This window comes from Somniosus microcephalus, chromosome 14 (genome assembly GCF_052327205.1).
Source record: "Somniosus microcephalus isolate GS21.2 chromosome 14, FLI_Smic_1.0, whole genome shotgun sequence".
NCBI classification, from domain to species: domain Eukaryota; kingdom Metazoa; phylum Chordata; class Chondrichthyes; order Squaliformes; family Somniosidae; genus Somniosus; species Somniosus microcephalus.
This window is the reverse complement of record NC_141000.1, coordinates 113,063,649-113,079,243: the sequence shown is the minus strand read 5'-3', so window position 1 is coordinate 113,079,243 and position 15,595 is coordinate 113,063,649. Positions and strand designations below refer to the sequence as shown.

The window sequence follows — 15,595 nt, the reverse complement described above, 5'->3', positions numbered from 1 at the left end:
CAATGCAAATCATTAGATTCCCCTCACCAACGAATTTGTAGAGATTCAGGGACTTGACAAAAAAAACTTGCTGTGTGGGAAATTTATAACGCTAACCATTGGCGCAGGAGATTGATTTGGTACAAGACCTCGGCGACCTGTTGCCTCAATGCATTGTGCCATGGTTGAGAATATAGGTTCAGTTAATAGTGAGCACCAGTAAGGAGGAGTGGGGGGAGGCATTGAGAGAGAGAGAAAGAAACTTTAGGGAGAACTGAGCTTCTCTTCACCCGATTTTTAAAGTGGAGTAAGGGATTGAGGGCAGCTGTCTGTCCATCACCTTCGTTGGGAAAAGGAAAGGAAACCACTGCAACTATTGGATTTGAATTGTCCCTAAAGAAGAAGAAGAATCTGCAGCCTCCTTCGCTCCCCCCCAGCCCCGCTTCAGAACCCAGTAGGTTTTGCTGGGACGTGATTCTATAAGGCCCTCCAGTACCTCCGCTAAGTGGCCATCCTTCGTGTGCGTGTGTTCCTAGACTCCGTGTCGGAAGGGTATTTGGGGGAGGAGAGGAAGGAAGTATTGCAGTGAGCCTGATCCTGTCCTAACCTAACTCCTGCACGTGCATTCTTCCAGTCAGGGTTACCAGATAGTGAGCAGGAGCTTGGTGGGTTTTTTCCCAACTCGGCTGAAGAGCAGTGAGTCCAATTGAAGCAACACCCCAGCTGAAATCCACTAACTCTGGACAGAAGAGAGCGAAACTGGCAATGTCTGATCCGCTGCCACATGGCACAAAGGCTTTCCGCACTCAATTGTTGGGGGGGGGGGAAGAGACTGTAATTCAATATATGCACAAACCCTCCAACACAAGCCTGTTTGTTTCCATTAAGGATGGGAAAATAAACCATTTAATTTAATATATAATATATATATTGTCGAAAGGTCATTGACCTGAAACGTTAACTCTGTTTCTCCACAGATGCTGCCTGACCTGCTGAGTATTTCCAGCATTTTCTGTTTTTCTTTCAGATTTCCAGCATCCGCGGTATTTTGCTTTTTTGTGTGTGTTTTATTTCTTGATTTGCTTTTGTGCAGGACCTGATTTGCTATGCAAATGTGGTTTGTTTTTCTTAGGTGGCTTTATGCGGAGTGGCGCAAAATTCTTTTTCCGGCGGCGACATCATCAGAAGGAACCTGGGATGAGCCAGTCGCACAATGACCTGGTTTATCTGGAGCAGCCAACGCCCCTGGAGAAGGAGAGGAAGTCGGCCAGGAAGCACATTAAAAGGCTTTTCCCGAAATCCAAAAGCAAAGCTAAATTTAACAGCTCCACCGTGGATTAAAAGTCCCGAACACTTGAGTTTAACTCTCTCTCTCTCTCTCTCCCCCTCTCTCTCTCTCTTCCTGCCCTCTTCCTCCGTCCCACTCTGTTGCACTGTGACTCGGGAATGTGCAAACACCAATAGCCTCAAGATTTTATTTGACTTGTCGTGACTGAGGCTTGCTGCATCAGAATTATTCCAGTTTAGAAGGAAGCTTATTTTTTTTAAATTTTACTTCTTGCTCATTGAGGAAAATTGCAACACCATTTTGTGTGTGTGGAGGGGTTCTGTGGGCTTTTGGATTTTCTCTCTAACGAGCAGCGGGTATGGTGCAAGTCTTCAGACATGTCGGGGCCGTCTTTAACACTAAGTTTCACCCAGTTCCTACCACAGATAAACCTGCTTAAGATGCAACCTTCCTCTTCAGCTGAAGTATTCATCTCTATCTGAGCTAACCTTGCCAGGTTAGAGGCAGCTTTGCAATATAGATTTAGGTCTGGCGTCCAGACTAATTTTCAGTTGGTATATATACACAAAATGGGGTTTAAACCCCGAGTAACCTGTCATTTCCTCAATTCCATTGTTCTGCTCTCCTGTTACAGTAATTTCTCTCGCTGCTTCCTTCTGTCGTCCACTGCCCCCCCGCCCCCCTCACCACTTCCATTCTCATCTCCCCATTTGTCTATAAAACTGACCGAGAGGCCTACTCCCAGGCCTGAGCAGGATGTGTCTGCTCCAAGACCTAATTCCAGGCCTCACTGAGCCAATTATAAAGAAGTGAACAAGCGGCATAATCTTTGAATGCTCGCTGTTTTCATTTTGTTCCTTCAGAAGACTTGCTCTGATAAGAGAGTCATTCTGTGAGCAACTTGTGGTTAGAACACTAATTACCTTTTTTTTTGAATGGTGCCGATCTAATGAGACCGTTTGTACCTTGAGAATTGTGGGTGAACGAGATCGCGGAGGAGCAGTGGTTCTTCTTGTAGAAGCTGCCAAATAGCCATCGTGTAGCAGGGGTGGGAGGCAGGAAGTGAAGTGTGTGCTGTATGGGAACCAGCACCCTGCCTCGACCCCCTTGGCACAGAATTCCTCGCGGAGGGGGAAAAAGCAGTGTGACCAGAGTGAAATTCCCTGAAACAGAGAGAAGGTTCTGAGACGAGATAATCAAATGAGCGCAGCGAGAGGAATGACTGCGTCCCTTCTAAAACACAAATGATGGAATTCAAATGAAAAATATTGATATTGTTGACTAAGTAGCTTTGGGCGACCTTGTTTAATTTGTAATTTTTAAGCCAAAATATCAGAACCATTAAGTTTGGTGTGTGCCAAAAAGAAGCTATGTCCTGTAGCCTGATATTTTACACTACAGGGGCTCCAGGATCGAGCTCGACAGTGTCCGGTTCCCCTCTACGGCACTGAATTGGCGAAGTTTCTGACAAGATTGCAAGCCTGCTTCTTGGCTCTTTATATAGCTTACAGTTTGGGACTATGAACCAAGGAAGAGGCGCACACAGAAGAAAAACCACCACTACAAAAATAGAATTGTAATGACACCAAGTATGTAATCGTTCACTGTGTTGAAGGTATTTGAAATAGGACAAAAATCAGCGTTCAGTAGGTTTGTGTGTGTATATGAAATAGCACCCTCCATTTTTTCATTGGGTAGTATTTTAGGGAATGTAACATCACCTTTAACACTGTTTAAAAAATAAAATAAAATAAACAATCTTGAGCTTCCTAAAGGCCATGTGAGCATGCTGCTGCACTGTGCCACTTTAAGTGCCACATGTTTAGTGGAACCCGAGGAATCTTCTGAAACTGCACTTGAATTTTTTTTTGATGAGAAGTTGTCGCCTGAATCCTCCCGTTTCTCGTAACTTGACCCAAGTTCCCGTCCTGCCCGGGGAATGTGGTGCGGCTGCTGCTGTGCTACTTCTGAAGCCTTCAGGGTGCACTTCCTTCTGGTGGTGGGTGGGGGGCAATTTATAAAAATAAAAAAAAAGGCTACAGATACCCAGTTCTGAAGGTGCCATTTTATTGTTGGGCTTGGAGGGTGAATGCCTGACCACCTTGGCATCCCTGATGTTTGCTGGGATGTTAAGCCAGGCTTCAGACTGAAACATTTGTCGGACTTTTAAGAATACAGCAAAAGGAAACAACCTCAGAATTTGTACCTTCCTACCTCGGGTGACTTTAAAAAAAAATTCCCAAATTATTTGGTTTACAAGGGCGACCAATTGACATCTTGCTCTTTATGCTGTGACTTTATTTTTGCTACTGTCAGTTTTGCCTAACAGTATTTCGGGGGTCATTGAATAACTGTGTGGTGGCCTGTCTTTCCTCCTCCGCTTCAGGATGTATTGGAATTTAGCGCTGCTTGGGTTATAGCCATATTTTAGTCCCGCCACTCTGACAATGCCACTGATGTCCGTTTTTGTCATCTAGCCATGCTGATGGAATATTTACTGTTGCTACAAACTCAAATGTAGTGACAAAATCCACAACATCAAATAGATGAGGGCAAAATAACTTGTACTCTTCCAGAATTCCATTCCAGTTCCATGTATCCTAGGGCAGATCTCCATTTTACCATGCTGCCCACGCCAAGTACTGAATGGGGTATAGAGACCAATTAAAAGCTTGTTACTCTTTCCCACGCAGTTCAGTTGCCCGAGAGGTGGCATGATTTTTGACAGACCCTGTGGATTTTGTCACTTTTTTAAATAAAAAAAATAAAAAATAAAACTTTTTCCCTGCTTTCCTCTTTCTTTCTCCCCGCTCTCTTTCCTCCCTCCCCCAGTTTCTATTTCATTATTGAGTTATTTTGGGGGTGGGGTAAACTTGTGTGCTGGGTTTACATGATGCTGTTCTTCCACTACGGACTTCCAGGTATTCTTTATAGCTCAGTGACTTTTTTTTAAATTAAATTACATTACAAGTAATGATGATGTAAGTAGCATAGAGTCTAAAATTATTCCCAACGAGTGACCTGCCAATCATTATTGTGTGTGTCTGTGTGTGGTTTCTGTCAATTCAGGACTTTAGTGTTCAGTACTGACAGCGCCCGCTGATAGTTGAGGGGGGTGTGCTATCAAAGTACTGTACACAGTTCCGCAGTCCCCACTCTTTCAAACCTAACTTTTATTTTTCCTGAAAAGACTTCCAAGCTTTTACTGCCCTTTTGTTTGGGGTGAGATGAGGGGGGGGAAGAGGGTATTAATCCAATTACATAGAGTCTCTATCAAATTGGAACAGGCAAGTCCTCGCATGTGAATTATTGCACGTCGAGCCCAGTGTTTACTAGGGAATTAAACCCGTGACCAAAGAGTGAAAAAAGGGCCGTGTACCCCTCCCTATATTACTACTGCCTATAAGAATCCTATATCTCCATTAAAAGTGTACTGTTTCCGTATAAACTTGTAAATATTTTTTTTTATTAGCACGGGCACATTGTAGGCTTTCCGTAAACCGTAACTGGAACCTTCCTTTGGTGCTCTCTACCTACCTAGAATTAGTAAAGGGAAAAAAATATATACGTGTATGATGTTCATGGAACTGAGCCAGAAAACAGAACTGAAAATGGATTGCACACTAAGTTATTGATGATTTATCAAAGGAAATGCTGCATGTTAAGTCTCGCTTCAAAGCAGAAACACTGAAGTTCCCCAGTTGCCTTTGTATGTAAAACTACAGTGTCTTAATTCTATGTAACTAATGCAATAAATATTGAGAATCGTGACTCTCTGCTCTTTTGTTCTTGTTGCCGAATGCAGGGCAGATGGGATTGTTTCATCATTGTCACATTTGGGGAGAAGACCGCCAGTGGTCTGCCTCCGTGTTTTTTAAAATTTGTTTATGGGATGTGGGCGTCGCTGGCAAGGACAGCATTTATTGCCCATCCCTAATTGCCCTTGAGAAGGTGGTGGTGAGCTGCCTTCTTGAACCGCTGCAGTCCGTGTGGTGAAGGTACTCCCACAGTGCTGTTAGGGAGGGAGTGCCAGGATTTTGACCCAGCAACGATGAAGGATCGGCGATATATTTCTAAGTCAGGATGGTGTGTGACTTGGAGGGGAACTTGGAGGTGGTGGTGTTCCCATGCGCCTGCTGCCCTTGTCCTTCTAGGTGGAAGAGGTCGCAGGTTTGGGAGTTGCTGCAGTGCATCTTGTAGATGGTACACACTGCAGCCACGGTTCAATAGAAATTGCTGACTAGCCACATGCACTCATTTTAGCAGAAAACTCTTTGCGCGCAATGCATTAAGTATTTAACATAAGAGACTTGCATTTCCTTAGCACCTTTCACAATCAAAGTGCTTTATAGCCAATTAAGTACTTTTGAAGTGTCGATCATTGTAGGAAAAGCATAGCAAGGTCCCACAAACAGCAACATAACGACCAGATAATCTGGTTTGTTTTAAGAAGTGATGTTGAGGGATAAATATTGATCAGGACATCACCGGCCCCGCTGTTCTTTGAAATATTGCCATGGAATCTTTTACATCCACCTGAGGGCAGACCTTTTACGTCCACCTGTTTAACATCTCATCCATAAGATGTCAGCCGAGATTATGTGCCCAATTCTGGAGTGGGAATTGAGCCCATAAACTTAAGCCTAGAGTGTTACCAACTGAGCCATAGCTGACACTAAACAAGAAGGTTTAAGTACACGCTCATAATACCGTGTGAATGGGTGCGATCATTGGATCATAATGGACAACTGTCCAGTACCTTTTTATTTATCGTTCAAAAATACAATTGGTCACATCTGGATTCCCAATTGTGGCTAATATTGGTCTATTTAGGCTACCCAAACCAACCATCAATTTCCTTACTGTGATTCTGGATTCCTTGCTGTATGCCCTTTCCTAATGAGAATTCATTCAATCCTTTTTAGTACCCTGCCATGGCTTTCTGTTCCATTACCCTGCTGGTAATCTGTTACATAAAAATATATTGGCCCAGAAATTCGGGTCCCAACGCGTGTGTACGCACGGGGTACTCGTGCGTAGGTCCAACGAAAGTGCCGGTTTCGTGCATGCGCGGGAAACCGGCACTTCCGTTCCCCTGAAAGAAGGGGTTCAGAAGTTGAACGCATGCGCTGGAGAGGCAGCGCGTGCACATTGAACTTATGTTTTTTTTCCAGGTTTCTCCGGGAGGGTAAGTCTCCAGGAGTTACACTTTTAAAAAGCAGGCGCAAGGCCTGCTTTTAACAAGGTAAGTGGTGAATTAATTAAAATTAAAACATTTTTTCCACAAGTTTATTATTTTTAAATACTTTAAAGAAAGGTAAGTTTATTTTTAGCCCCGTTAGAAAATGTAATTTTTTCAAAAATTAAAGTTATTGTTTAAAATAGTTATTTCATGTGATTTTTAAAATTTATTTGAGGTTTTAGTGATGTTTTGGGGCTTATAGTATTTTATAGGTTTGACAGCTCTTCCTGTCAAACTTATGAATGAAGCATTCCCTGCTACCATTGGCTCTCCATGGCCCACGTGATCCTAGGGGACGCATCGAACTAACTGCGCCCTGGGATACGCAAGCACTGCGCGCCGGCAGTTGGAGGAGGCCCAGGATCGGCATCCCATGCGGGCCCACAGCTCAATGGCCGGCACGCTAGGTAAGTGCAGGTCGGGGGCTTGCACCCGCGGGAAGCCCCCGACCCGAATTTCTGGGCCATTGCCTAAATTTCCTTATTTTTTGATGCCTTTAATTTTAAACTGTGTCCTCTAGTCCTTGAATCCTGTGCCTAACAGTGCTTTCCTGGAACCAAATTCTCATACCTCTTTGTGAAAATCTTTAACAAAACCTGCGTTAGTGTCCGCTTGGTTTCAGTGGGAGCACTCTCGCCTCTAATCAGAAGGTCGTGGGTTCAAGCCCCACTCCAGAGGCTTGAGCACCTAATCTAGGCTGATGCTCCAATACGATACTGAGGGAGTGCTTCACTGTTGGAGGTGATTTCTTTACAGATGAGACACTAACCTGAGGCTCTGTCTGCACTTTTGGGTGGACATAAAGATCCCATAGCACTATTTAAAGATGATTTATCTGGTCATTATCACATTGCTGTTTGTGGGAGCTTGCTGTGTGCAATTGGCTGCCGCATTTCCTACATTACAGCAGTGACTGCACTTGAAGTACTTCATTGGCTGTAAAGCGCTTTGGGACGTCCTGAGGTTGTGAAAGAAGCTATATAAATAAAAGGTTTTTATCCGTTCTAATTCAAACCAAGTTCAGGAATCAATTTATTAGCTATTAACGACTCCATCCAATAATTCTACATCTTTTATTTTTTTTTAAAACCCAAAACTGAACGCAGCACTCCCGATGTGGCCTCACCAAGGCCAGTTAAAATGTCATAGATTTAAAAATCCCATCCTTGGCTATACATTCCTAGGTTTTATTTGCTTTCTTGACTGCCTGTGAACACTGAACCAACAGGTTTAACAATCTATCCACCAAACCTCTAGGGTGAATTTTAAATGATCCTAGGGATCTGGGCTTTACTGGCCAGGCTAGCAACTTCTTGCTCATCTCTAGTTGCTCTCCGAAGGAGGTGGTGGTGGGCCTTCAGCTGCAGTCTGTGATAAGTAACAGTTTTGAATCAACTTGAGGGCAGTTACTAGTCAATCATGTTGGTGTGGGAATTGAGTCACATACAGACCCACTGGTTTCCTTCCCTAAAGGATATTTTAGAAACTTACAGCACAGAATGGGCCATTTGGCCTATTGTGCCTGTGTTTGCTGATTGGAATAGCTATCCAATTAGTCCCACTCCCCCACGCTGTCCCCATTGCCCTAAAAAGGAAACATTTTCAAGTATTCATCCAATTCCTGTTTGAAAGTGACTTGAATCAGCTTCTTTCAGTCAGTGCATTCTAGATCATAACTACATTCAAAAAATTCTTCTCATCTCCCCTTTCTGTTTCTTTTGCCAATTATCTTAAATCCATATCCTCTTTTTACCAACCCACCCACCATTGGAATCCCTTTCTCCTTATTTACTCTAATAATCAGTACTCCCTAAATCAGACCATTTTTGGGCCCCATGTTGTGTTCTTTGTAAAAGATCTTTAGGAACTTCACCAACCAGTAAAATTAAAAGTACTTTCTTTGTCCAATGTTAATGAGTCCTAAAAGAAAGACTTGAATTTCTACAGTGCCTTCCACGGCCTCAGGCCATCCCAAAGCTCTTTAATGGCCAACTAAGTCCTTTTGAAGTGTAGGCACTGTTGTAATGGAGGAAAATGACTATCAGGCTCTATGCTAGCTACGGGCGTGCCATGATCGCACCCACAAGGAAAATAGCTGGTCCACACTTTTTTCCTGAGGGGCTTTCACCAGGACTTGATTTGAAATACGGCTGTACCACACGCACATTTGGAAACAGCAGGAAGGTGACTCTGGCCCTTAATCCTTGCTCTTGAGATGTGGGCGACTCTGGCAAGGCTGCATTTGTTGTCCATCCCTAGAAGATGGCGGTGGGCCTTGAACCGCTGCAGTCCCTGGGGTGATGATGTTCCTACAATGGGACGAGGCAGTGAATTCCAGGATACTGACCCAGCAAAGATGAAAGAATGGCAATTTACATCCAGCTTAGGATGATTTGTGACTTGGAGGTGCTGGTGTTCCCAATCATACTGCTGCTCTTGTCCTTAACAGCAACTTCCATTTATATAACAGAAAATGCTGGAAAAACTCAGTAGGCCAGGCAACATCCGTGGAGAGAAAATAGAGTCAACGTTTCGGGGCAAACCCTTTGCATTTATATAACACCTTTAACGCAGTAAAACGCCTCAAGGCGCTTCACAGAAGCGTTATCTAACAAAACTTGACACCGAGCCACGAGATATCAGGTAGGTGACCAAAAGCTTGGTCAAAGAGGTAAGTCTTAAGGAGCGTCTTAAAGGAGGAAAGCCACTTCGCAGTCAAGAAGAAAGCCGAGCGGCATGCGGGGGAGCTGCAGTCCGCCAGGCCGCGGAGAGACGCTTTTCAACCGGGGACTCGGCGGGAAAAAGACGACAACTCCCGGCAGGCAGCGGGAGGAAAAACTACAACTCCCGGGGGGGCTGAGCAAGATGGCATGACGGGAGTTGTAGTCCAATTAGCGCGGCCGGAGAAGAGAAAAAAAGACTACAAGGCCCGGCAGGCAGCTGGGCGAGGGAGGCGTCCGTTCCTGCGCACTGAGGCGGGAGCGGACTGGAACCCGGAGTCAGGATCCGCGAGACTCGAAGCTGCGGAAGGGAGAAAGGAGCGGGGGGCAAAACCCGGCGCGGCCGTGGTCCCGGCACCGGCCCCGGAGGGAGGGAGGTAGGTGGGGCACCGGGGGGTGTTGGGGGCTCGGTGAGCCCGGGCTGTGCGGGGGGATGGGGTGGGGAGCTGCAGCCCGCCCTACACTCGGGAGGCTTGCCTCGGGCCCGGGTGACCCGCTCGGGAAGGTTGCGCTGCCAGGGACGCTGGGGTTTCCATTCCGGCCGCCATTCCGCCTGTTCTTTGTTACAATGTGGCGAGCGGATCGCTCTTAAAACCCGGCTTAAAATAGCGCGCCGGCGCCCGGATCGCCAGCGCAACCCGGACCGTGCAATCCTCCCGCCCCCCAAAACAACCACAACAACCGCCTCCTCCAGAGCAGCTCCCACTCCTGCAATCAGCTCCATAATCCAGAGCGGCTCCCACTCCTGCAATCGGCTCCATAATCCAGAGCAGCTCCCACTCCTGGAGTCGGCTCCATAATCCAGAGCAGCTCTCACTCCTGCAATCTGCTCCATAATCCAGAGCAGCTCCCACTCCTGCAATCTGCTCCATAATCCAGAGCTGCTCCCACTCCTGCAATCTGCTCCATAATCCAGAGCAGCTCCCACTCCTGCAATCAGCTCCGTAATCCAGAGCGGCTCCCACTCCTGGAGTCTGCTCCATAATCCAGAGCAGCTCTCACTCCTGCAATCTGCTCCATAATCCAGAGCAGCTCCCACTCCTGCAATCTGCTCCATAATCCAGAGCTGCTCCCACTCCTGCAATCTGCTCCATAATCCAGAGCAGCTCCCACTCCTGCAATCTGCTCCATAATCCAGAGCAGCTCCCACTCCTGCAATCTGCTCCATAATCCAGAGCAACGCTCACTCCTGCAATCTGCTCCACCACATCCAGAGCAGCTCCCACTCCTGCAATCGGCTCCATAATCCAGAGCAGCTCCCACTCCTGCAATCGGCTCCATAATCCAGAGCAGCTCCCACTCCTGCAATCGGCTCCATAATCCAGAGCAGCTCTCACTCCTGCAATCTGCTCCATAATCCAGAGCAGCTCCCACTCCTGCAATCGGCTCCATAATCCAGAGCAGCTCCCACTCCTGCAATCTGCTCCATAACCCAGAGCGGCTCCCACTCCTGCAATCTGCTCCATAATCCAGAGCAGCTCCCACTCCTGCAATCTGCTCCACATCCAGAGCAACTCATTCAACTCTCTCCAGCAGCAGGGATAGGCAGTGCTTCTTAATCTGGGCATAACGAAAGGCACTGCAGGCTCACCATGCATCAGTATTTTTAATTTAATACCTTAATGGGTCACCGTGCATCAAGTTTTTTTAATACCTAAATGACATTTTAAAAAAAATTCTTCCATCAAAAATCCACATTATTACAATTTTTTCCAACTTTTTTTGCCAGCTGCTGTACTTGTGTGTCAAAATGTTTGCAATCTTGCAACAATTGATCACAGACCAATTTACGTATATTTTCTAGGGAGAAATTACAAAAGAAAATGCTGTGGATAATGAATAATCTGTAATAATCATGACCTGCTGATCATGTGGGAGATGTAGGCATGTCCTGCTCTATGACATGAGCTCTGGTCCAGATTAGACTAAAGGTCCAGGACAGTGTAGAACTGTTGGAGGTGATATTGTTGGATCTGTCATCACTAAACCAAAAAGTGAGCCATAACTGTAAACCCATTCAAGATGTGGAGGTGAGTTTATTTTGCAACAGCGAGAGCTGTTGAGAGGAATGAGGCTCGAATGGGTCTTGGTTAGGCTGGACAACCATGGCAGAGATTTCATCAAGCCCTTTAGCTAGACCTCAGTTTTTTTTTATTACAAGTGATTTATTAAATCCTTCCCTGGCGGTATTTTGGAATTCCTTAAAACCTATTTATAGGTGCTTTTTTAGACTTTCATATGCAGTGGGAGTATGGTTCTGCAAGGTCAGTGACATTGGTTGCAGATAGATTCAGGGCTGTTTCTACACATCAATATCGGCCAGTTTTGTGTGCGTGTGTTGTTTACCCTTGCTTGCTGCAGCATTGGAATTGGGCAGGTCTGCCGTCTCTTACTCGTTTGGTGGTGCGACCCGTTCATGCGCGGTTTAAAAGTGCGAGCTGTTTTGACGCGCTTCATTCTGAAATATAAGCACATTTAACAGCCAAGCCGGGTTTGTGCCGCTGTGAAAACGCCTTGGTCTTTGCGTCAACACGGACTGTACGCGGAAGTATAACCCGGAGGTGAGGTCGGACAAATTGAATTCTGGCATGTGACGTGGCATCACCTGAAGGAGGTAGTCTCACACCAGGCTTTCCACCAGCTATAATGTAACTGGAACCTATGCAACGAGAACTTTTAAATGTTCCCTTTGGGTTTGTTGTGCCATTTGGGAGGTTGTTGAACTTATTTTTTAAATAAAGAACTAACTTGCATTTATATAGCACCTTTCACGACCTCCGGACGTCCCAAAGCGCTTTACAACCGATAAGAACTTTTGAAGTGTAGTTGCTGTTGTAAGGTAGGAAATTCAGCTGCCAATTTGCACACAGGAAGCTCCCACAGACAGCAGTGAAATAAATGACCAGATCATCTGTTTTTAGGTGTTGGTTGAGGGATAAATGCTGACCAGGACACGGGGAGAACTCCCCAGCTCCTCTTTGAATTGTGCCACGGGATCTTTTACTTCTACCCGAGAGAGCAGGCGCGGCCTCGGTTTAAATTCTCATCCGAAAGACGGCACCTCCGACAGTGCAGTGTTTCCTCACTACCGCACTGGAGTGTCAGCTGAGATTTTTGTGCTCAAGTCTCTGGAGTGGAGCTTGAACCCACAACCTTCTGACTCCAAGGCGAGGCTGTTGGCATCTGAGCCACGTCTGATGCTAAATATTAGTCGGCATTGTGCTTGCCTGGCCTAGTAGTGACAAGGAGGAGAAGACAGTGTAACTAACTTAGTGCTGCCAACTCACTCCATTCTAAAGCAGGCATCAGTCTCGCACCGATGCCTGTAATTGGGACAATTGCCTCGACGTGCCACAATAGTGTCCTGCATGTTTCCATGCAGTGAGCTGTAATGTGCTACCCAAGTACCATAATTGATGTATTAAAAAAAATCCAGGAGGCAGCGAAAGTGTTGATTTCTCAGAGATACATCACTTAGAACTATGGAATTGTAGAACACAGAAGGTAGCCATTCGGCCCATTGAGTCTGTTCTGGTTTACAAAAAGAGCTATTCACTGTCCTTTCCCCCTACTGTTCACTTTCCTCATAATAGATGTCATGAATCCTTCCCACCACTGTTTCTGGTGGGGAATTCCACATCCTAGTTATTTTAAATGTATCCCTTCTAGTTAGTGATCAGTGGCAATAGTTCTTCCCTATTCACATCAGAACAGTCATACATTTTCAACACCTCCATCAGATCGACTCATAACCTTCTTTATTCTAATGAAAGGAGCTCTAGTTTCTTTGGGCTTCCCTCGTAATAAAGTCTCTAATCCCTGGTACTGTCCCAGTGAATTTACCCTCTCCATGATCTTGACATCGCTCCTAAAGTACAGAGCCCAAAAACTGACCCCGGTATTTTAACTGCAGCCTAAGCAGTGACATGTTTAGCATTTAATTCACCGCCCCACTCCCACTCTGACCTCACTGTCCTCGGCCGCCGACACTGTTCTAACAGTTCAGAAGGACAAGTAGATCCAGACCTTTTCAGGAGCGAAATTAGGAAACACTTCTACGCACAAAGGGTGGTAGAAGTTTGGAACTCTCTTCCGCAAACGGCAATTGATGCTAGATCAATTGTTAATTTTAAATCGGAGATTGATAGCTTTTTGTTAACCAAAGCTATTAAGGTATATGGGGCAAAGGTGGGTATATGGAGTTAGGTCACAGGTCAGCCATGATCTCATTGAATGGCAGAACAGGCTCAAGGGGCTGAATGCCCTCCTCCAGTTCCTATGTCTCTAATGAAGCTTCAGGAACAGCATCTCATCTTTCAATTAGGCATTCTACAACCTTTCGGACTCAACACTGAGTTCAACAGTTTCAGATCATAATTACTGCTCCCATTTTTATGAACAGCAGGTGCTGGTGCTGATCCTGCTGTTGTCATTTACACCTCCTCTAGACCCATCTTCTGTTTCTTTACTTGTCCCATTACCATCTGCTTTTGCCTCGCACCATCATCCCTTTTGTCTTTTAATCTCTCCTGCCTTCCATCCTATCACAGACCTTCCCTTTTGTTCTTTCCTCCCCTCCCCCCTTTCCCTGCCTCTGTACTTGCTTAATCTTTAACTTCTTCCAGTTCAGTTGCAAAGTCAACAACCTGAAACGTTAACTCTGTTTCTCTCTCTCCACAGATGCTGCCTGACCTGCTGAGTATTTCCAGCATTTTCTGTGTTTATTACACATTTAGCATTACCACTTTGCTTTATACTCTGTATTCTTGCGTATAAAACCTAGGATCCCATATGCTTTTTACCCTACGTATAGTAGAGCAACATCCTAAATGGGATTGTTCCATTCATCCCATAAATTTCACGTTTCCCTAATGCTGCCACTGTGGAGTGAGATTTGAGGACAGGTCACATAGACTAGGCTTGTATTCCCTTGAGTACAGAAGAGTTTGAGGTACGGTAGCATACTGGTTATGTTACTGGACTAGTAAGCAAGAGGTCTGGACTAATCATCCGTTCAAATCCCACCATGGCAGCAAATAAAAAAATCTGAAATAAAAAGCTAGTATCAGTAATGGTGACCATGAAACTATCGGAATGTCATAAAAACCCATCTGGTTCACTAATGTCATTTAGGGAAGGAAATCTGCCGTCCTTACCTTTGTGACACCAGACCCCCCCCCCCCCCCCCCCCCAGCAATGTGGTGACTCTTAACTGCCCTCTGAAATGGCAGCTCTCCAGCACCTTCTCCAGGTCAATTAGGGATGGGCAGTAAATTCTGGCCTTGCCAGTGACGCCCACATCCAATGGATATAAAAAAAAGAGTGATCTAATTGAGGCGTTTAAGATGATTAAAGGATTTGATAGGGTAGATAGAAACTATTTCCTCTGGAGAGGTAGTCCAGAATAAAGAGGCATAATCTTAAAATTAGAGCTAGGCCTGGAAGCACTTCTTCACACAAAGGATAGTGGAAATCTGTTAACACTCTCTCAAAAAGCTGTTGAGATTGAGGGTCAGTTGAAAACGTCAAAACTGAGATTGATGGATTTTTGTTAGGCAAGAGTATTAAGGGATAGGGAACCAGCCATGATCTAATTGGATGTCGGAACAGGCTCGAGGGGCTTTATGGCCTACTCCTGTTCCTATGTTCCTAGATTGACAGTGTTGACAGCTCTGAGATTTGACTAGCAAGACTCCCAACATCTCCATCATCTTTTTTAGTCCCTCCCCACCTCCTCTCTGACGCTGGGATGTGGTTTCATGGACACCGCCCAGTACCTTGAGCAGACATGGGAACAGGAGTAGGCCGTTCAGCCCCTCGACCCTGTTTGGCCATTCAATTAGCCTACGGCTACTTTACATGCCTGAGTCTGGATGGTGAGCAGCGGCTGGCTATTTGACCGTGAATTTCATCACAGCCATGTCCAGACATGCAGGCTGCAGCAGGGGTCAGCAGATAGCGATCCGAAAGCAGGAACCCTGGCTGATGTTTCTCCCCCCCCACCCCGAGCGAGCTGAGGCCTCCGCTGCTGTTGAAATCAGCTGTTTCGGCACCAGTCCCAGCCACTTTAGCTCATCTTGTTTATAAACGCCCAGCGCATTGAGGGATTACATGTGGCGGGCTGTCTTTCTTCCGGCGCGTCGCCCTTAAAAACCTCTTCTGGCAACGGCCGTGAGGTGAGAGATTAACGGTGATGGTCGCAACCTGCTTTGGATGTGGTAGACTGAGTGTGTCTGTATGTATGCTAAAGAATGCAGGAGATCAGATTCTGTCATATGAAAGAAACATGAGGCAGGCCTTTGTAAATCTCGCAGAATATGCACTGAAGGGGTGTAGGATTTAGAATATGTAACCTTTATGTTTTAG

The 15,595-nt window shown here is 45.7% G+C and overlaps 2 protein-coding genes across 7 annotated transcripts in view; both read left to right on the top strand.

Moving 5' to 3' along the window:
• The window catches only part of c2cd2 (C2 calcium dependent domain containing 2), a 51,823-nt gene extending 46,785 nt beyond the window's left edge, over nucleotides 1–5,038 (top strand). The window contains exon 14 of the mRNA XM_086007223.1: nucleotides 1,112–5,038. Coding sequence (XP_085863349.1) covers nucleotides 1,112–1,320 — 209 coding nt within the window. The 3' untranslated portion in view covers nucleotides 1,321–5,038. The remainder of the gene's footprint in view (nucleotides 1–1,111) is intronic.
• Nucleotides 5,039–9,467: 4,429 nt separating this feature from the next.
• prdm15 (PR domain containing 15) overlaps nucleotides 9,468–15,595 on the top strand; it is a 72,558-nt gene continuing 66,430 nt past the window's right edge. For 2 of the 6 annotated variants that reach the window (XM_086007220.1, XM_086007216.1), the window contains exon 1: nucleotides 9,483–9,606. The gene's annotated coding sequence lies outside the window, so the exon portion shown is untranslated. Of the gene's footprint in view, nucleotides 9,607–10,240; nucleotides 11,844–15,595 lie in introns of those variants that run through there. The other 4 variants (XM_086007221.1, XM_086007217.1, XM_086007218.1 and 1 more) reach the window with 4 other exon arrangements.